At 39.1% G+C, this 22,811-nt stretch overlaps 1 protein-coding gene across 1 annotated transcript; it reads left to right on the top strand.

Moving 5' to 3' along the window:
- Nucleotides 1-404: 404 nt before the first annotated feature.
- Nucleotides 405-21,031, top strand: LOC117727725. Its single transcript, XM_034528152.1, has 5 exons — nucleotides 405-554; nucleotides 1,441-1,549; nucleotides 1,854-8,593; nucleotides 20,844-20,888; nucleotides 20,978-21,031. Exons 3-5 carry the CDS (start codon nucleotides 1,889-1,891, stop codon nucleotides 21,029-21,031), a joined length of 6,804 nt encoding a protein of 2,267 aa, XP_034384043.1. The 5' UTR covers nucleotides 405-554; nucleotides 1,441-1,549; nucleotides 1,854-1,888.
- Nucleotides 21,032-22,811: the final 1,780 nt, after the last annotated feature.

Below are 22,811 nucleotides of genomic sequence, written 5' to 3'. Positions count from 1 at the left end.
GCTTGTAAAGATATAGATATTTGTTTTACCATATGCATATCCATATGGTTAATGTGTCTTTGTGTTAACAGTATCATAGTTTAAAAATTGACGAATGTTGTTAAAATGATATAGAAATGTATGTTATTTGTGCTGGAGGAGGATGCGATTTATATAAAGATTTGGACCTTTTGCTGGGAAGCATTTTTAATAAATTATGAAGTGAATAGCCCGAATTTAATTTTGTAACATGGTTTCATGAAAAATGGTTACTTAATAATAAGACAGCCCTGATTTTGATTTGTTTTAATAGATGTATAAAGTGCTATATAAAACAGTGTGTAATCGTACAATGCGTTTCTGTACAAACTCCGTTCTAAACACTGACGCTCCGTTTCTAGCGACTCTTATTTTGAAAACCCCGCGCAGATCTTCCTTCGTCACTTCCTGTAAAAGCTCCGTATGGTCCCCCTGTTTCTCTGCAACAGAGATGTTCAGTCTTAGTTTACGCGTAAAGACGCCACGTGGGAAAACGGTGCTTACAGTGAGCAAGAGAAGAGAAGAGTCAACATTTGGTTCGTATTCACTCGTTCGTTTCGTCCTGTTTCCGTCATGGCTCCTCATTCCGTCATGGCTGCTGGGGCTGTGTTTCTTCCACCACCCCCCCCCTTAATTGTTGAATCAGAGAACGTGAAGAAAGACTGCCGAACGTGTTGGTTTACTTTTTTTTTTAAATGTTTGTGGAGTTTGAAATGTGACCATGAGGGCACTTTAAGTCTATGGAGCTGAGCAGAGTTGAAATCACGCACAAGTCATATTTCTAAGTTGCTGCTCCAAGATCCATATCTGAAAGCCTCAGAGGGGATGTGGTCTGAAACTGCCCAAAGCAGTTTATTATCTTCTCCAGAAACAGACCTCCATTGTGTTTGCGAAGGGGCGCCAGCAAGACCTTCAGACCATAACAGGTCAACACCCTGTGATATGTAAGGTCACAGTCCTGTTGAAATAGTTATTTTTCCAACAGTATAAAAGAAGACCGTTACTGGAGTATTTCCATTTAATAATGCACTTTGTATACTACTAAACTACATTTCAGAAGGAACTATTGTATTACACTAAATTTATTTAAAGACTAAGTTGATTAATATCACAATTTATGAATTAACCTATAAGCTAAACCAGTAGGCTATATTTTGTAGTCCTCGTTGAAATAAGTTCTACAAATACCAGCTGCAACATTAAAGTGAGCCCTCAATGTTGAGTACATCTTTCCCTGTGGTAGTGTGACAACACTAGTATACATGCTAATGCATCAATAATTAAGATTCAGTTGATATTCTGAAATGGGCCTACTTTTATTTTTGCAAACTTAACAGATATTTTCATACTAATACTTTTAGTGAGATTTTGAATGCAAGACCTTGGATGAGTTAAGAAACTTCTCAAAATTGTTTCATTCAGGGTTGCACTATACCAGCTGATGGGGGGATGTCCAACTAAGATCCAGATATGCAGTGTGGACCAGACATGTTGGAGGAACTCCGAGCTCAGCTAAATCCTGTCTTACGAGGTATGTATTAAACTGAAATCATTACAGAACAGAGCAGAATTACAATGTACAGAGATTATTATCCCAAAAATGTGCGTTAATGTAACTCACGTTGACGGATAGGGAGCCTTTACTCTCATATTAACAAGTAGTGTCCAGTGGTTTTAAAGTGCAAATCTTCACATTTGAGAAAACTTTAAGTGTAAAATGGCTGATATTTTAGCCTGTTAATTATTTCCTAATTAATGCATTTAAATTGTGTATGAATCCAGGCTAAGATATAATGTTTACCATGTTTCCTTTTTTTCTCCCCAACTAAATACAGGAAAGGAAGAAGAATAGATCATTGCCTTGGACAACATGGACACCTGCTGTCTGGAAGACCAGAAAAAGATGGATTCCAACAAAGTATGGCAGTGGCGCATTATGTGTGTAAAGGAACTTTCAGTATGCCTAGAACCATTCCATCACAGCAATAGAATAGGGTTGGATTTTAATGTCGCATCCAACACACATAAAAGAATGGACTTGCAATTAGTGACAAATGGGGTCATACTTGAGGTCTGTGACTTTGCTAAAACAGTCAACAAGAGTAAAGGACATTTTATCACTAACATTCTGGTGAACAATTTTGATCTTGGGTTGGAAAATGAGCAACAGATGACTGATTTTACTGCTCAAATTCTGCACAAAGTCAAAGACCTGATTAAGAAACCACCTGAAGATAAAAAAGAAGTGTTTACCCTCTTTGACCCGTCATCAAAGCCAGAATGCAAAACCAACAATGGACTGAACATGTCATCTGCAGAGCGTAAGACTGAAAGTTGTGTGGTGGAGATGGATGATACTGGACATGGAGATGAATACACATGTTCACAAGCAGCATCCCAAGAATACATGAAGACGGAGAGTCTCTTGGAAGACATGGAAGGAGGACGCGGTGACGACAGTGATGATAAGGATGGATTTAAGGGTTCAGGAGCAAAGTCAACAGAAGCACTGATTGAGGATGCTTTTCTCCCTAAATTTCCTTTTTGTGAAGAAATATGTCTGAACCTTGATGTTGGGTCAAAACAAAGTCTAGATCCAGGTTTGTTGACAAAGGGCGTGATGTTAGAATTGGTACACTTCACCAAAATACTGACTGCATCCTTCAGACTTATTGTCCTGGCGGTGCTGGAGCACAATTTTGAACTTGATCTCAAAAATCCAATTTGGTTCAGGATATTAAACCTACTAAAAAGAAGAAATGGACTAATCACCACTGGTAGTGAGATAAGCGTGGAGTTTAAAAATGAGCCATTTTCCTTCCATGGAACCAGAGGCTCAGCGCTGTCCAATATGGAAGACCGGCAGAATCCATTTCAGGAAGTGACAAAAAGAAGACTGTCTGGTTTAAAAAGTGCTGTGTTAGCAATGAGTGAACAGGCAAACAAAGAGCACAAAAGAGGAAAGTCTAAAGACATGGAGACAAACACATTCTCTCATCACACTGAATTGTGTACCACTCGAACGGCAGAGGGAGATGATTGTCAAACTGGTTCTCTATCAGAGTTTGATCTAGACCCCTTCACCGGCAATGAATGTGACGAAGAACAGGAGGGTGTAGAAATGGAGAACTACCACACTTATCCTCAAGGGGAGTCTGATCTAGACTCTGGTAATCAAAATCACTTCCAAAACCCCAAAAGTTGTTCTCTGAGCTCAGACATCTCTAGAGAATCAGAAGCAAGTTGTCAGAATGTTTGTGCGCCTTTCATCAACACCACCAACATCTCATCTAGTTTACCAATTGTAAACGCAAATGCCAAGTCAATGACATGTCAACCCGAGGAAAGAGGGCTTAGTGGATGTGAAGAGAAAACACAGACTCCCAACAAAATAAATAACAAATGTGACTTAGAAGAAGAGGAATTGGGAACAGAGAACATGTGGAAGTTGCGTGCTAACCGTGTAAAACAAATCCTCTCTGCTAAAGAGTTGAGTCCATTTAGTTTTTCCAAGAAGTTTGGCCTTGAATTCAACATTGGATTTGGTCCAAAGCAAAACTTCAGTCTTGACTCTCTGCGTGATACTATTCTGCTTGAAATTGCTAGATTTGCCATAGCAATGAATTCATCGCTACAGAATTTCATCATGGAGATTCTTGAGTACAACTTTGACTTCAGCCTGGAGACTGAATACCAGAGAAATAGTTTCACATATGAAATGATGAAAAGAGTAAGAAAACTGAAAGATTGTGAAGATGCAGTCAAATTCTCAAAAGAGGTCTTTGAACTTCATGGTCCCATACCATCAATAAGTTTGGCATATCAGAGTGTGGACAGTGTCAATGCTGAACCCAGCAGCATATCGAGGATGGAGAAGTGTGATGTTGCCTGTTGGTTTCCTCCTCATTCACAGGCTGAAACTGAAGAACTTATTTCACAGAAGTGTGTGGATCTTCATCCCTTCTGCAAAGAAATTAATCTGAAACTACATGTAAACAATACTCGACCAAATAAGAAACTGGACATCAACAAACTGACCTATGGAGCAATGACTGAAGTGACCCACTTTGCAGAAAAGTTGTGTGGAACATTTGAGCAGATTTGTGTTGACATCCTAAATCACAATCTGGATCTTGTTTTGCAATGTGGAGATTCTGACCTTGCCAGAAGTATTGTGGCATGTATTCCTTTTGTAATTGAGAGAAAGAAACTATCAACACACTATGTAATATGTGGAAGGAGTATACCGGCAATGACAAATACTGCTGCGTTAAAGGTAAAGCTGGATTCCCAGAACAAACCAAATGCAGATGCAGCCAGTGCTGGTTCCTCCCAGGCTGCAATCATAGACCAAGATGTAAACAGTTCTCCTGACATAGAACACCAAAACAAGCTCAATGTAAAGCTGTGGCAATTGAGGGAGAATCAAATTCAGCAAATTCTCTCAATGCCTCATGAAGAACATTGTCCACTTTATTGTTACTCGAGATGCAAGAAATTAGGCATTGATTTCAATATAGGATCTGGAGTAAAACAGAATCTTGATCCCAAATTACTAACCAATGGCATCATGGTTGAACTTCACACTTTTGCCACAGACATGATGTCAGCCCAAAAGTATTTCATTACAGAGATACTCGAGTATAATTTTCATCTTGATTTCCACAATGAGCTGTATCGCAGTGCCTTTGCACAGAAAACTATTGAACAAGTACGTTTGAATGCAAAGAAAAAAACATCGCTAATAAAAATACAGTTTGAACTCCCTGACACGAGGTGCAAACCAGAACCTACCTTTGAGAGACATTTATATTGCCCCAAATGCTATCAAGTCAGAAATCATAAGCATCGTCAGGATGAATCTGGCTCTGGTCAAATGCATCATCCTCATCCACATACCATGACTGATGCAGGCTCTACTGATGCAAACTGCTCTGCACAAAAGCCAGCAAAGGATCCGTCCTTTACCTTCTCAGAAATGGAGAAGATGATAATGGACAACTACCCCCTCTGCAAGGAAAGTGGTTTGAGCCTGTGTGTGGACAAAGACCAACCAAAAGTTAAGCTTGACACGCATGTATTAACACAAGGGGTTATGAAGGAAGTGGCTCATTATGCCAGAAAAATGTGTGGAATAAAATACAAGATCATTAATGATGTCCTTCAACACAACTTTAACATTGACATGCAGTGTCAGGAAATAAATACTGTATTAAGCATAAACAAAGTGATGAGACAAAATGATGTCTGGCTTCACTGGCTCAGTGAAGTGTTTGATATTCAACCTTATCCTCGCAAACAACTTGGGAACGTGCGTCAATTTAAGGAAACTATCAAAAAAAGAAAGCTGGCACTGCAAACGCAGAAGAAAATGGCAAAGAGAAATTCTCCAAGTATAGGAAACCGCTTTCCCATTTCTACTGATATTAGTTTGAAATCAGGAGAGGAAGAAAAACTGGACTTGAAGCAAAATACCATATCTGTGTGTGACATGGAACAAGAAGAAATGTCACCAGATAACGACTACACTTGTCCTCTGGGAGAGTCTGATTTAGAGTCAGAACATCTCACAGACTCAGAAAACGTCAATCAAAATCACTTCAAGAACTCCAAAAGTTGTTCTCTGAGCTCAGACATCTCTAGAGAATCAGAAGCAAGTTGTCAGAATGTTTGTGCGCCTTTCATCATCACCACCACCAACATCTCATCTAGTTTACCAATTGTAAACGCAAATGCCAAGTCAATGACATGTCAACCTGAGGAAAGAGGGCTTGGTGGATGTGAAGAGAAAACACAGACTCCCAAAAAAATAAAGAACAAATGTGACATGGAACAAGAGGAATTGGGAACAGAGAACATGTGGAAGTTGCGTGCTAACCGTGTAAAACAAATCCTCTCTGCTAAAGAGTTGAGTCCATTTAGTTTTTCCAAGAAGTTTGGCCTTGAATTCAACATTGGATTTCGTCCAAAGAAAAACTTCAGTGTTGACTCTTTTCTTGATTCTATTCTGCTTGAAATTGCTAGATTTGCCATAGCAATGAATTCATCGCTACAGAATTTCATCATGGAGATTCTTGAGTACAACTTTGACTTCAGCCTGGAGACTGAATACCAGAGAAATAGTTTCACATGTGAAATTATGAATAGAGTAAGAAAACTGAAAGATTGTGAAGATGCAATCAAATTCTCAAAAGAGGTCTTTGAACTTCATGGTCCCATACCATCAGAAAATATGGCATATCAGAGTGTGGACAGTGCAAACGCTGAACCCAGCAGCATATGGGGAATGGAGAAGTGTGATGTTGCCTGTTGGTTTTCTCCTCCTTCACAGGCTGAAACTGAAGAACTTATTTCACAGAAGTGTGTGGATCTTCATCCCTTCTGCAAAGAAATTAATCTGAAACTACATGTAAACAATACTCGACCAAATAAGAAACTGGACATCAACAAACTGACCTATGGAGCAATGACTGAAGTGACCCACTTTGCAGAAAAGTTGTGTGGAACATTTGAGCAGATTTGTGTTGACGTCCTAAATCACAATCTGGATCTTGATTTGCAATGTGGAGATTCTGACCTCGCAAGAAGTATTTTGGCACGTATTCCTTTTGTAATTGAGAGAAAGAATCTATCAACAAACTATGTAACATGTCGCAAGAGAATACCGGCCATGACAAATACTGCTGCGTTAAAGGTAAAGCTGGATTCCCAGAACAACCCAAATTCAGATGCAGCCAGTGCTGGTTCCTCCCAGGCTGCAATCATAGACCAAGATGTAAACAGGTCTCCTGACATAGAACACCAAAACAAGCTCAATGTAAAGCTGTGGCAATTGAGGGAGAATCATATTCAGCAAATTCTCTCAATGCCTCATGAAGAACATTGTCCACTTTATTGTTACTCAAGATGTAAGAAATTAGGCATTGATTTCAATATAGGATCTGGAGTAAAACAGAATTTTGATCTCAAATTACTAACCAATGGCATCATGGTTGAACTTCATACTTTTGCCACAGCTCTACTCTCTGCCCAAAAGTATTTCATCACAGAGATACTGGAGTACAATTTTCATCTTGATTTAAACAATGAGCTGTATCGCAGTGCCTTTGTACAGAAAACTATGAAACAAATTGACACAGTGAATATGACAACAAAAAAACGAATTCCTCGAAGAAAAATGCAGTTTGAACTCCCTGACACAAAGAGCATACCAGATCCTACCCATTGGAGGGTTACATATTGCCCTAAATGCTATCAAGTCAGAAATCATAAGCACCTTCAGGATGGCTCCGGTAACATGCATCATCCTCGTCCACATACCATGACTGATGCAGGCTCCTCTGATGCAAACTGCTCTGCACAAAAGCCAGCAAAGGATCCGTCCTCTACCTTCTCAGCAATGGAGAAGATGATAATGGACAACTACCCCCTCTGCAAGGAAAGAGGTTTGAGCCTGTGTGTGGACAAAGACCAACCAAAAGATAAGCTTGACACGCATGTATTAATTAAAGGGGTTATGAAGGAAGTGGCTCATTATGCCAGAAAAATGTGTGGATCAAAATACAAGATCATTACTGATGTCCTTCAACACAACTTTAACATTGACATGCAGTGTCACGAAATAATTCCTGGATTTCCCATACTCAAATCTATGAGACAAAGTGATGTCTGGCTTCACTGGCTCAGTGAAGTGTTTGATATTCAACCTTATCCTCACAAACAACTTGGGTACGTGCGTCAACTTAAGGAAACTATCATAAAAAGAAAGCTGGCACTGAAAACGCAGAAGAAAATGGCAAAGAGAAATTCTCCAAGTATAGGAAACCGCTTTCCCATTTCTACTGATATTAGTTTGAAATCAGGAGAGGAAGAAAAACTGGACTTGAAGCAAATTACCATATCCGTGTGTGACATGGAACAAGAAGAAATGTCACCAGATAACGACTACACTTGTCCTCTGGGAGAGTCTGATTTAGAGTCAGAACATCTCACAGACTCAGAAAACGTTGGCAATCAAAATCACTTACAAAATCCCAAAAGGTGTTCTCTGAGCTCAGACATCTCTAGAGAATCAGAAGCAAGTTGTCGGAATGTTTGTGCGCCTTTCATCAACATCACCAACATCTCATCTAGTTTACCAATTGTAAACGCAAATGCCAAGTCAATGACATGTCAACCTGAGGAAAGAGGGCTTGGTGGATGTGAAGAGAAAATGCAGACTTCCAAAAAAATTAAAAACAAATGGGACATGGAACAAGATGAAATGTCACCAGATAACTACTACACTTGTCCTCTAGGAGAGTCTGATTTAGACTCAGATGAACTCGCAGACTTGGAAAACTCTGGCAATGAAAATAGCTTACAAATCCCAAGACGTTCTCTGAGCTCAGACACCTCAAGTGTACCAACTGTAAACTCATATCTCAACCCATGGTTTGCAAGCCAACCAGATCAAAAGGGGCTTGGTGAAGAACAAACACAGATTCTAAAAAATGCACCAACTGAATGTGACATGGAACAAGAGGAATTGGGAACAGAGAACATGTGGAAGTTGCGTGCTAACCGTGTAAAACAAATCCTCTCTGCTAAAGAGTTGAGTCCATTTAGTTTTTCCAAGAGGGCTGGCCTTAAATTCAACATTGGATTTAGTCCAAAGCAAAACGTCGGTGTTGACTCTCTGTGTGATACTATTCTGCTTGAAATTGCTAGATTTGCCATAGCAATGAATTCATCCCTACATAATTTCATCATGGAGATTCTTGAGTACAACTTTGACTTCAGTCTGGAGACTAAATACCAGAGAACTATTTTCACATATGAAATTATGAATAGAGTAAGAAAACTGAAAGATTGTGAAGATGCAGTCAAATTCTCAAAAGAGGTCTTTGAACTTCATGGTCCAATACCATCAATAAGTTTGGCAAATCAAAGTGTGAGCAGTGTCAACGCTGAACTCAGAAGCATGAAGTGTGATGTTGCCCGTGGGTTTCCTCCTCATTCACAGGCTGAAACTGAAGAACTTATTTCACAGAAGTGTGTGGATCTTCATCCCTTCTGCAAAGAAATTAATCTGAAACTACATGTAAACAATACTCGACCAAATAAGAAACTGGACATCAAGAAACTGACCTATGGAGCAATGACTGAAGTGACCCACTTTGCAGAAAAGTTGTGTGGAACATTTGAGCAGATTTGTGTTGACGTCCTAAATCACAATCTGGATTTTGATTTGCAATGTGGAGATTCTGACCTCGCAAGAAGTACTGTGGCACGAATTCCTGCTGTACTGGAACAAAGGAAACTATTAAGCTATGTAAAAAGCCCCAATAATATCAATAGCTCAACAAATTACTCAACAAACGATAAACTGGATTTCCAGAACAACCCAAATTCTGATGCAGCTATTGCTGGTTCTTCCCAGGCTGCAATCATAGAGCAAGATGTAAACAGTTTTCCTGACATAGAACACCAAAATGAGTTTGAATTGAAGCTCTGGCAATTGAGGGAGAACCATATTCAGCAAATTCTCTCAATGCCTCATGAAGAACATTGTCCACTTTATTCTTACTCCAGATGCAAGAAAGTAGGCATTGATTTCAATGTAGGATCTGGAGTGAAACAGAATCTCGATCCCAAATTACTAACCAATGGGATCATGGTTGAACTTGGTACTTTTGCCACAGCTTTACTCTCAGCACAAAAGTATTTCATCACAGAGATACTGGAGTACAATTTTCATCTTGATTTCAACAATGATCTGTATCGCAGTGTCTTTGCACAGAAAACTATTGAACAAGTACGTTTGAATGCAAAGAGAAAAACCCCTCAATTAAACAAACAGTTTGAACTCCCTGACACAAGCTGCATACCAGAACCTACCTTTGAGAGACGTTTATATTGCCCCAAATGCTATCAAGTCAGAAATCATAAGCATCGTCAGGATGAATCTGGCTCTCGTCAAATGCATCATCCTCGTCCACATACCATGACTGATGCAGGCTCTACTGATGCAAACTGCTCTGCACAAACGCCAGCAAAGGATCCGTCCTCTACCTTCTCGGCAATAGAGGAGATGATAATGGACAACTACCCTCTCTGCAAGGAAATAGGTTTGAGCCTGTGTGTGGACAAAGACAAGCCAAAAGACAAGCTTGACACGCATGTATTGACATACTCGATCATGGTTGAACTTACTAATTTTGCCAAAAGAATATGTGGAACAAACTACAATATCATTAGTGATGTCATTCAACACAACTTCAACACTGGTATGCAGGGGCAAGTAGTAACTACTAAATTGCAGTTCTACAGAGAGACAAAAGAAAAAGATGCCTCGCTCTCCTGGCTCAATGAAGTATTTGTCATTCAACCATTACCCATCGACAAACCTAGAATTGTAGGTATAAAGAAATCAACAGCAGTTGTGCATGGAAGTGAATGGATGGACAGTATTAAAAAAAGAAAACTGGCACTGCAAACAAAAGTGAAAACAGACAAACTTCCTAGTGTCGTAAAGAAATCTGAGAAACGTCAGAATCAAGAAATCTGTTATCCCATTTGCACAGAAATGGGTTTGGATCTAGAAGTGACATCTAAATCTGGAGAGAGAAAACAAAAATTGGACTTGGAGCAATTGACGAGAGCTGTTGTGTTTGAGATATATAAATTCGTAGGTACGAAAAGGGGATGCTATTTTCCACACACTGTGTATGAGATCCTTGACTATAACTTTGATATTAGCTCACAACATCACAGGAGCTGGGAATTTTCAATAACTACTGCATCCACAATCAACAATATGATCAAGCCATATCGGAAATATAAAAATAACCCAGAGGAGGTCTTCAAATTGCCATTTGTGTTTGAACGCCGGGCTTCACAAAAAATCAGCGAGAAGGCACAGAAAAGGAAATGTACCACGTATCCCATGGAAGTTCCAGCCAAGAAAAAGAACAAGGATCATTTTGTGCAACAAGCAAGATACCAGTCAGATGAAAATCGTGTGCATTTTCTTGATGGTGCCAAAATTTACGAGAAAACTCTGTTCCGTAACGAGGACACCAAGTTGCCAACAGATCCGGGTACGAGTCAAGTGGGTGCAGGTTGTGTCGGCCTTCTTCAGGGAAACCTTCAGATAAAAGAGGAGGAATATGATCCATGTTATCGGAATATGAATCCAGAACCAGACATGGAGAAACAATATTATCCACTTCATGAAGTCAAAACGGAGTCAAAAGCTGAAGATGCCGAGCACTTAGTCCCAGGCGAACCTACAGAACGTCTTAGATTTACTTTTCTCAAATCAGAAAATGAGAATCTTCAGTGTTTGCTGGCTGAACCACAAGGATGTGCTGTATCTCCAAACACTGCCAGGACCGTAATAACTGAATGGGACAGGGAGGGTGTGACGTATTTAGTCCCAGTTGAAGCAGCAGGGTGCCTGGGATCCTCCATGGTAACCACAGGTCAGGGCAATAAGTGCACATCGATCAAAGAAGAGCAAGAAAATGTGCCAGTTGACTCGCACAGTTCAGGAGTTCACAAAAATGAAGTGGGCATCTAATGGGAACAAGTTTCTTAATGTTCTGGACTAGAGTTAACAAGAGAGACCTTTTGTTTTCTATTAAACGGATGCTGTTTTTTTTAATGCTATGAAAACCTCTTTCTCGTTGGGGTAAATGTAGATGATGACTTAATGCAAATTGGCAGGAATGCATACTTTTACAAAGCTCATTGGTAAACCTTCCTTAAAACAATGGAGGCTCAAAAAGATGGAAACATCTGACAATGCTTTCAGTATACAGTATAGGAACTGTCCATATTCATGGTTTTAAGTTTTTTTTTAAATGTTTTATTGTGCCACACTATTTCACTATTATTTAAACTTTTACTTTTCCTCTGTGGTAAGCCTGGGTCATTTCAAGTTTGTATTAATTTGTATATTGATCTTTTGACACTGAAATTTACTCAATAGATTGCAGATTATAGTATTATGTTGCATTACGTTTCTTCACTTGTTCTACCACGTTATATGGTACTAGTGCCTTTTCTGACTTCATACCTCCTATAGTCATTTAATTCTATTTTTTTTCCAATGGAAAAAACTCTGAAATTTCTGTAAATTACTAAAACTGTCAATTTCTTGAAGCTGTGACATATCTAGGTAAAGATGAATCTGTCAGTGATTTCGTCATTATTGATATACACTACATTAAGGAAAATTACCTGGTTCTTTATGTATTACTATGTTGCTCATTTCTGTTTAAGTACATTTTATAAAAACTATTTTGAAAGCATCCTGTCTGCCTCTATGCGGTCTTTTCAGATTAGATGAATGTGGATCATATATGTTTGTGGCTCATGATTATTTGCTTGGTTTGGTATTTTATATGTTGTTTTTCAAATCTTTATTAAACTTTTTATAATCTTTTCAGACCTGAGTTTTGAGATAGTTCAACAGCTTTAATTCCATGTTAAGCCTATGGAACACACACACACACACACACTAAAGTATTGGTGAGTCAGAGGGCCTTTTTCATCAGAACTTATACCAAGTTCTTATGGAAAATCTAGTAGATCAGATAGTGTCCGCCCCCTTTTTAAAATAAATTTACATTTTTAGCAGGAAGCTTAGAATTATGCTTTTTTTGCACTATTATTTTTTGTTTAATTACATAATGCCCTTTCTAATACGGCTACAACTACTATTGCTTGTATTTCTACTATTACTACTACAACTACATTTTGCCCCTAACTGCTTTAAGAGTATTTAACACCAACTTTCTGATATATATTCTCAACTCAACCAATAAGAGTACCAGGGGTCACTAAGGTTATGACAGTTAACTTGTAGATAGATGTAATACTCAAAGTGGGCTGTTGGTGGTGATCTACACCAGCAACGTTCTTCCTTTCTTGGGCAGCAAACACTTTATACCAAGCTTATGAGCCAGGTAGATGAAACTACAGATAATTACATCTCAGAGGGATTCAATAATCACATAAACCAGGTAGGGAAACAAATTAATCATAGAAAGTCGGTTCAATCGAATTACATGGTACTTAGAATGGACTTCAATTACACAATATTGAATGTTTTATGTGCCACACTTGGACATTATTTAAACTTGTTCTGGGTCTTTCCTTTTCCTCTGTGTTAAGCCTGGGTCATTTCAAGTTTGTATTTGTTTGTATATTGATCTTTTGACACTGAACTTTACTCAATGGATTTCAGATTATAGTATTACATTGTTTTATTAATTATGTTTATTTTCTTGTTATATCACGTTCTAGTGGCACTGGTGCTGTTTCTGACCTCTTACCTTCATAGTAATTTAATTAATTAATTAAATTTGTTCAAATGGGAAAAAAACCTTTCCAATGAAAATGTGAGATTTCTTACTATAACGGTCAATTTCTTAAAGCTCTGATGTACCAAAGTAAAGTTATCTGGTTCTTTATGTATTATTATTATTATATTGATAATTTCTGTTTAGGTACATTTTTTAAAAACAATTTTAAAAGCATCCTGTCTACCTCTTTGCTGTCTTTTCAGATACTATGAACGTGTACCATATAGGTTTCTTGGCTCATGATTATTTGCTTGGTTTGATATATTATATGTTTTTCTTCAAATCTTTATTTAACTTTTTATAATCTTCTCGGACCTCCTTCTGATTTTATAATGGGTGTGTATTGCGCAGCTCAGAGCATGTGAGGTCATCGTGAGAGTGGAGAGGAGCTTCATAATCCACAAATCCCACAATTATCACTCTTCACGCATGATGAATTGTCTTTGAGTGTCTAGAAAAGCGCTATATAAAAAGTATTATTATTATAATCTTTGGTCAAAACGTAACTAATCTTGTCCTGGTCACAGACATATTACTTTGGAATCCAACAGATTTACACTTTTGGCCACACCCGGCCTGAATGTGAGAAGAAGTCCACCTCTCTGCTCCATAGGGACCCATGTTATTATTGACTCTAAAAAGATCTTGCACAGCTTCACATGCTGCTTCCTGTCAGACAGAAAGTCTGTGATCCACTTCCAGGTGGAGTCGGGCACATGCAGCTGAGAGAGCACTTTTACTTATTTTATACAGATCTTGTTTTCCTTTAACGTGTGTGCCTTTTTTCGTTGTGCTATTAAATATATAGATATTTGTTGTCCATAAGCACCATATTAGGTTAATGTATCTTTGTGTTAACAGTATCGTAGTTTAAAAATGTACGAATATTGTTGAAATGATATGGAAATGTATGTTATTTGTGCTAAGGACACAATTTATGTATAGATTTGGACCTTTGCTGGGAAGAAGTTTTAATAAATTATCCTCTATAAAAAAAAAAAAAAAAACTGATTTTGTGTTTTTTCAAGAATTTCACTTTGTAACACGGTTTCGTTTTTAGCCACTTTTATTTTGAAATCCCTGCGCAGATCGTTCATCTTTACTTCCTGCAAACGCTCTGGACTGTTTCGTCCCAGTGTTTCTTTTGCAGCTCGGAGATTTTAAGTCTTAGTTTACACATGAAGACATCACATGGAAAACAGAGCTTACAGTTAACAAAGAGGAGAATATTTGACGGTTGTTCAGCCAACATTTGGTTCGTATTTACTCGTTTGTTTCGTCATATTTCGATCATGGCTGTGCTTTTCTCCACATGGTCATGGCTGCTGGTTTCTTTTCACGCGAATGTTGTTTCAATCAAAGAAAGTTTGTTTTCTTATATGAAATATATACTGTAGTACTTCTATGTGTATACTGACTGTGAATTGTCTAAGTAAAACACTTGATACCAGCTTGTCTTATTCAGCGCGGTGCGTCCATCTTTATTGTTTCGCGTACTAGTAGTTTGCGCACCTTGGTGACGTCATCACAACAACACAGTGACCTGAACAGGAATTAGTTAAGATACTACATCCCCCTTTTGGACCAGAAAAAGGCTATAGATGCCAAATGGAATAGTACACATTATCAGAAGAAACTGTATAGAGGCAGTTGTGTATGCCAAATCTGCAAGAACACTATTACTAAAGGAACATGAAAACTGTTATCAGTTTGTTTTTTCAAACAGATCTTTTTTATTTTCATGAACATATTCTTAAATTATTCTCCTGTTGGGTATCACAAGTCCAATATGTCTCTAGGCTTCACTGATCTAGTGGTAGCATAGTCTGGTGTTTTTTTGGAACCTGTATGACCTGCAGGGTCCTGCTGTACTGTTTGAGTATCTGGTGGTTGTTTGGTGGAGGCACCTGGTCTGCGCCACTTTCACACGCCTGCAAGAGGTGACGCCGGTTGCGCCTGAGCATGTGACCTCCATCAGTGTGAATGTTGTAGGACCTCTGGGTACCTGCTGGCTCGACGACTGTTGCAGGTTTCCATGTCCCCATGGGAAGCTGGAAACGGACCATAGATCCTTCTGGTTGTGCCGGTAGTGTCCTAGTGTTTCTGTGCTACTATTGTTTTTGTCTCTGTTGGCACATTTGCTTGTGCGTGGTTCAACTAAGTCGATCAAATGTCCTATTAGCCAGCTTAAATTTACCCGATAATTGACATCAGGCTATCCCGGTTTCTCAAAGGCTGATCCGCGCTCAAACAATCTCGTTAATTCGAACCAGATGTCAGTACTCATGATAGTTGCACGTGCCCATCCTACTTCAAAAGGGGGAAGCGTCGATCACCGAAACCATGATTTTCTAACAGCACAAAGGCAAATAAACTCAAAGGAAGAGCCTCTTTTTTTCTCCGCTAAGAAGCAGGAGATGATCATGAACGTACATGAGAAATTCCAGACCATAATCTTGGCAAAATCTAACACCGCCACCGCTGCGAGGGCTAGACAAGAAGCATGGCAACACATCAGACAAGTTAAATGAGTAATGCTGCGTTCACACGAATATTCGCAACGCTTTTCTTGCATGATTTTACTGGCCTAACTATTTGTGGTTTATTCATTTGATTCATTCACTCACGCTGGAGGGGGGCGTGGCTTATCTCTGTGGAAACGGTTATAACTTCCGCCATCCATCATGGAAGAAATAACCACTATTTCTGCTTTATACTTGTTGTGGAAATCCCACAAACGTCGGAACATCTAATGCCCTCGTGTTTGGGTTCATAACATATATATATTTATACATAACATCAGCCGTAGGCTCACACAGCTCGGTAACTTTCACCGACTACATCTAGATAAATGGATGAAAATGTGCTTTATTCACATCCATTCATCTGTGCATTGATGCCTTCTCGTGTCAGTCTATGTCCAAAATAGCTCACCTCAGAGACGCAGATGGTGCATTGGTCTTTGTTAAGCTTTATTCCTCTCTCGCTGGTTCTCTCCAGAATGGCGTGCAGGTTGGCATCGTGCTCCTCTTTGGTGCGACCATACACCAAGATTTCATCCACGATGTGACTACTTCTTTCACTGCTGTTAAACTGTTGTTTCTATTTTTGGATGAGTTAAGAAACTTCTCAAAATTGTTTCATTCAGGGTTGCACTATACCAGCTGATGGGGGGATGTCCAACTAAGATGCAGATATGCAGTGTGGACCAGACATGTTGGAGGAACTTACGAGGTATGTATTAAACTGAAATCATTACAGAACAGAGCAGAATTACAATGTACAGAGATTATTATCTCAAAAATGTGCGTTAATGTAACTCACGTTGACGGATAGGGAGCCTTTACTCTCATATTAACAAGTAGTGTCCAGTGGTTTTAAAGTGCAAATCTTCACATTTGAGAAAACTTTAAGTGTAAAATGGCTGATATTTTAGCCTGTTAATTATTTCCTAATTAATGCATTTAAATTGTGTATGAATCCAGGCTAAGATATAATGTTTACCATGTTTCATTTTTTTCTCCCCAACTAAATACAGGAAAGGAAGAAGAATAGATCATTGCCTTGGTGGACAACATGGACACCTGCTGTCTGGAAGACCAGAAAAAGATGGATTCCAACAAAGTATGGCAGTGGCGCATTATGTGTGTAAAGGAACTTTCAGTATGCCTAGAACCATTCCATCACAGCAATAGAATAGGGTTGGATTTTAATGTTGCATCCAACACACATAAACAAATGGACTTGCAATTAATGACAAATGGGGTCATACTTGAGGTCTGTGACTTTGCTAAAACAGTCAACAAGAGTAAAGGACATTTTATCACTAACATTCTGGTGAACAATTTTGATCTTGGGTTGGAAAATGAGCAACAGATGACTGATTTTACTGCTCAAATTCTGCACAAAGTCAAAGACCTGATTAAGAAACCACCTGAAGATAAAAAAGAAGTGTTTACCCTCTTTGACCCGTCATCAAAGCCAGAATGCAAAACCAACAATGGACTGAACATGTCATCTGCAGAGCGTAAGACTGCAAGTTGTGTGGTGGAGATGGATGATACTGGACATGGAGATGAATACACATGTTCACAAGCAGCATCCCAAGAATACATGAAGACGGAGAGTCTCTTGGAAGACATGGAAGGAGGACGCGGTGACGACAGTGATGATAAGGATGGATTTAAGGGTTCAGGAGCAAAGTCAACAGAAGCACTGATTGAGGATGCTTTTCTCCCTAAATTTCCTTTTTGTGAAGAAATATGTCTGAACCTTGATGTTGGGTCAAAACAAAGTCTAGATCCAGGTTTGTTGACAAAGGGCGTGATGTTAGAATTGGTACACTTCACCAAAATACTGACTGCATCCTTCAGACTTATTGTCCTGGCGGTGCTGGAGCACAATTTTGAACTTGATCTCAAAAATCCAATTTGGTTCAGGATATTAAACCTACTAAAAAGAAGAAATGGACTAATCACCACTGGTAGTGAGATAAGCGTGGAGTTTAAAAATGAGCCATTTTCCTTCCATGGAACCAGAGGCTCAGCGCTGTCCAATATGGAAGACCGGCAGAATCCATTTCAGGAAGTGACAAAAAGAAGACGGTCTGGTTTAAAAAGTGCTGTGTTAGCAATGCGTGAACAGGCAAACAAAGAGCACAGAAGAGGAAAGTCTAAAGACATGGAGACAAACACATTCTCTCATCACACTGAATTGTGTACCACTCGAACGGCAGAGGGAGATCATTGTCAAACTGGTTCTCTATCAGAGTTTGATCTAGACCCCTTCACCGGCAATGAATGTGACGAAGAACAGGAGGGTGTAGAAATGGAGAACTACCACACTTATCCTCAAGGGGAGTCTGATCTAGACTCTGGTAATCAAAATCACTTCCAAAACCCCAAAAGTTGTTCTCTGAGCTCAGACATCTCTAGAGAATCAGAAGCAAGTTGTCAGAATGTTTGTGCGCCTTTCATCAACACCACCAACATCTCATCTAGTTTACCAATTGTAAACGCAAATGCCAAGTCAATGACATGTCAACCCGAGGAAAGAGGGCTTAGTGGAGGTGAAGAGCCAACACAGACTCCCCCCCCAAAAAAGAACAAATGTGACATGGACCAAGAAGAATTGGGAAGTAAGAAATTGTGGAAGTTGCGTGCTAACCGTGTAAAACAAATCCTCTCTGCAAAAGAATTCGGTCCATTCAAGAAGTGCAAGAAGTTTGGCCTTCAATTCAATGTTGGATTTCGTCCAAAGAAAAACTTCGGTGTTGACTCTTTTCTTGATACTATTCTGCTTGAAATTGCTCAATTTGCCATAGCAATGAATTCATCCCTACATAATTTCATCATGGAGATTCTTGAGTACAACTTTGACTTCAGCCTGAAGACTGAATACCAGAGAACTATTTTCACGTGTGAAATGATGAAAAGAGTAAGAAAACTGAAAGATTGTGAAGATGCAATCAAATTCTCAAAAGAGGTCTTTGAACTTCATGGTCCCATACCATCAATAAGTTTGGCAAATCAGAGTGTGGGCAGTGTCAACGCTGAACTCAGAAGTATATCGAGGATGGAGAATTGTGATGTTGCCTGTGGGTTTCCTCCTCATTTACAGGCTGAAACTGAAGAACATATTTCACAGACGTGTGTGGATCTTCATCCCTTCTGCAAAGAAATTAATCTGAAACTACATGTAAACAATACTCGACCAAATAAGAAACTGGACATCAACAAACTGACCTATGGAGCAATGACTGAAGTGACACATTTTGCAGAAAAGTTGTGTGGAACATTTGACCAAATTTGTGTTGACATCGTGAAACACAATCTGGATCTTGTGTCACAATGTGGTTATTCTGACCTTGCCAGAAGTATTGTTGCACAAATTCCTCTTGCACTGGAGAAAAGCAATGTTCCTAATGCTACATATTTGGCAGGCAACAAGAGAAAAATCTCAACAAACGCTAAACTGGATTCCCAGAACAACCTTAACTCTGATGCAGCTACTGCTGGTTCTTCCCAGGCTGCATTTGGGATTCAAGAAGTAGGTAATTCGCCTGAAATGGAACTTCAAAAGGACATCAATTTAAAGCTCTGGCAATTGAAGGAGAATCATATTCAGCAAATCCTCTCAAGACCTCATGAAGAACATTGTCCATTTTATTCTTACTCAAGATGTAAGAAAATAGGCATTGATTTCAATGTAGGATCTGGAGTAAAACAGAATCTTGATCTCAAATTACTAACCAATGGCATCATGGTTGAACTTCACACTTTTGCCACAGACATGATGTCAGCCCAAAAGTATTTCATTACAGAGATACTGGAGTATAATTTCCATCTTGATTTCCATAATGAGCTGTATCGCAGTGTCTTTGCACAGAAAACTATTGAACAAGTACGTTTGAATGCAAAGAAAAAAACATCGCTAATAAAAATACAGTTTGAACTCCCTGACACGAGGTGCATACCAGAACCTACCTTTGAGAGACATTTATATTGCCCCAAATGCTATCAAGTCAGAAATCATAAGCATCGTCAGGATGAATCTGGCTCTCGTCACATGCATCATCCTCGTCCACATACCATGACTGATGCAGGCTCTACTGATGCAAACTGCTCTGCACAAACGCCAGCAAAGGATCCGTCCTCTACCTTCTCGGCAATAGAGGAGATGATAATGGACAACTACCCTCTCTGCAAGGAAATAGGTTTGTGCTTGTGTGTGGACAAAGACAAGCCAAAAGACAAGCTTGACACCCATGTATTGACACACTGGATCATGGTTGAACTTAATACTTTTGCCAAAAGAATGTGTGAAACAAAATACAAGATCATTAGTGATGTCATTCATCACAACTTCAACACTGGTATGCAGGGGCAAGTAGTAACTACTAAATTGAAGTTCTACAGAGAGATGCATCAAAAAGATGCCTTGCTCTCCTGGCTCAATGAAGTATTTGTCATTCAACCATTACCCATCGACAAACCTAGAATTGTAGGTAAAAAGAAATCAACAGCAGTTGTGCATGGAAGTGAATGGGTGGACAGTATTAAAAAAAGAAAACTGGTACTGCAAACAAAAGTGAAAACAGACAAACTTCCAAGTGTCGTAAAGAAATCTGAGAACAAACATCTGAGTAAAGGACGCTGTTATCCCATTTGCACAGAGATGAGTTTGGATCTAGAAGTGACATCTAAATCTGGAGAGAAAGAAACATTGGAATTGAAGCAAATTACCAAATCTGTGTGTGACATGGAACAGGAGGAAATGTCAACAAATAACTACTACACTTGTCCTCTAGGAAAGTCTGATTTAGACTCAGACAAGTTCACAGACTTGGAAAACGGTGGCAATGAAGATGAATTAAGAATCCCAAAATGTTCTCTGAGCTCAGACACCTCAAGTGAACAAGAGGAATTGGGAACAGAGAACATGTGGAAGTTGCGTGTTAACCGTGTAAAACAAATCCTCTCTGCTAAAGAGTTGAGTCCATTTAGTTTTTCCAAGAGGGTTGGCCTTGAATTCAACATTGGATTTGGTCCAAAGCAAAACTTCGCTGTTGACTCTCTGTGTGATGCTATTCTGCTTGAAATTGCTAGAATTGCCATAGCAATGAATTCATCCCTAGAGAATTTCATCATGGAGATTCTTGAGTACAACTTTGACTTCAGGCTGGAGACTGAAAACCATAGAACTATTTTCACATATGAAATTATGAATAGAGTAAGAAAACTGAAAGATTGTGAAGATGCAGTTAAATTCTCAAAAGAGGTCTTTGAACTCCATGGTCCCATACCATCAATAAGTTTGGCATATCAGAGTGTGGACAGTGTCAATGCTGAACGCAGCAGCATATCGAGGATGGAGAAGTGTGATGTTGCCTGTGGGTTTCCTCCTCATTTACAGGCTGAAACTGAAGAACATATTTCACAGAAGTGTGTGGATCTTTATCCCTTCTGCAAAGAAATTAATCTGAAACTACATGTAAACAATACTCGACCAAATAAGAAACTGGACATCAAGAAACTGACCTATGGAGCAATGACTGAAGTGACCCACTTTGCAGAAAAGTTGTGTGGAACATTTGAGCAGATTTGTGTTGACATCCTAAATCACAATCTGGATCTTGATTTGCAATGTGGAGATTCTGACCTCGCAAGAAGTATTGTGGCACGAATTCCTGCTGTACTGGAAAAAAGGAAACTATTAAGCTATGTAAAAAGCCACAATAATATCAATAGCTCAACAAACGTGAAACTGGATTCCCAGAACAACCCAAATTCTGATGCAGCCAGTGCTGGTTCTTCCCAGGCTGCAATCATAGACCAAGATGTAAATAGTTCTCCTGACATAGAACACCAAAATGAGTTTGAATTGAAGCTCTGGCAATTGAGGGAGAACCATATTCAGCAAATTCTCTCAATGCCTCATGAAGAACATTGTCCACTTTATTCTTACTCCAGATGCAAGAAAGTAGGCATTGATTTCAATGTAGGATCTGGAGTGAAACAGAATCTCGATCCTAAATTACTAACCAATGGGATCATGGTTGAACTTGGTACTTTTGCCACAGCTTTACTCTCTGCACAAAAGTATTTCATCACAGAGATACTGGAGTACAATTTTCATCTTGATTTCAACAATGAGCTGTATCGCCGTACCTTTGCACATAAAACTATTCAACAAATACGTTTGAATGCAAAGAAAAAAAAATCTCAAATGAAAATACAGTTTGAACTCCCTGACACGAGGTGCATACCAGAACCTACCTTTGAGAGACATTTATATTGCCCCAAATGCTATCAAGTCAGAAATCATAAGCATCGTCAGGATGAATCTGGCTCTCGTCACATGCATCATCCTCGTCCACATACCATGACTGATGCAAACTGCTCTGCACAAACGCCAGCAAAGGATCCGTCCTCTACCTTCTCGGCAATAGAGGAGATGATAATGGACAACTACCCCCTCTGCAAGGAAATAGGTTTGAGCCTGTGTGTGGACAAAGACAAGCCAAAAGACAAGCTTGACACCCATGTATTGACACACTGGATCATGGTTGAACTTAATACTTTTGCCAAAAGAATGTGTGAAACAAAATACAAGATCATTAGTGATGTCATTCATCACAACTTCAACACTGGTATGCAGGGGCAAGTAGTAACTACTAAATTGAAGTTTTACAGAGAGATACATCAAAACGATGCCTTGCTCTCCTGGCTCAATGAAGTATTTGTCATTCAACCATTACCCATCGACAAACCTAGAATTGTAGGTAAAAAGAAATCAACAGCAGTTGTGCATGGAAGTGAATGGATGGACAGTATTAAAAAAAGAAAACTGTCACTGCAAACAAAAGTGAAAACAGACAAACTTCCTAGTGTCGTAAAGAAATCTGAGAAAAAACATCTGAGTAAAGGATGCTGTTATCCC

Source organism: Cyclopterus lumpus, chromosome 24 (assembly GCF_009769545.1).
Source record: "Cyclopterus lumpus isolate fCycLum1 chromosome 24, fCycLum1.pri, whole genome shotgun sequence".
NCBI lineage: Eukaryota > Metazoa > Chordata > Actinopteri > Perciformes > Cyclopteridae > Cyclopterus > Cyclopterus lumpus.
Note: the sequence above shows the minus strand (reverse complement) of the source record. Positions and strands in the feature narration are given on the sequence as shown.

Bases quoted from the DNA above. Each gene is read 5' to 3' on its own strand.
- LOC117727725 (XM_034528152.1), top strand. From the start codon at position 1,889: ATGGACACCTGCTGTCTGGAAGACCAGAAAAAGATGGATTCCAACAAA. The intron at 8,594-20,843 runs ATCCTCTCTGCT...CGTGTAAAACAA, and splicing joins GTGCTAACCGTGTAAAACAA to ATCCTCTCTGCTAAAGAGTT. The intron at 20,889-20,977 runs GTTGGCCTTGAA...TGAAATTGCTAG, and splicing joins CATTTAGTTTTTCCAAGAGG to AATTGCCATAGCAATGAATT.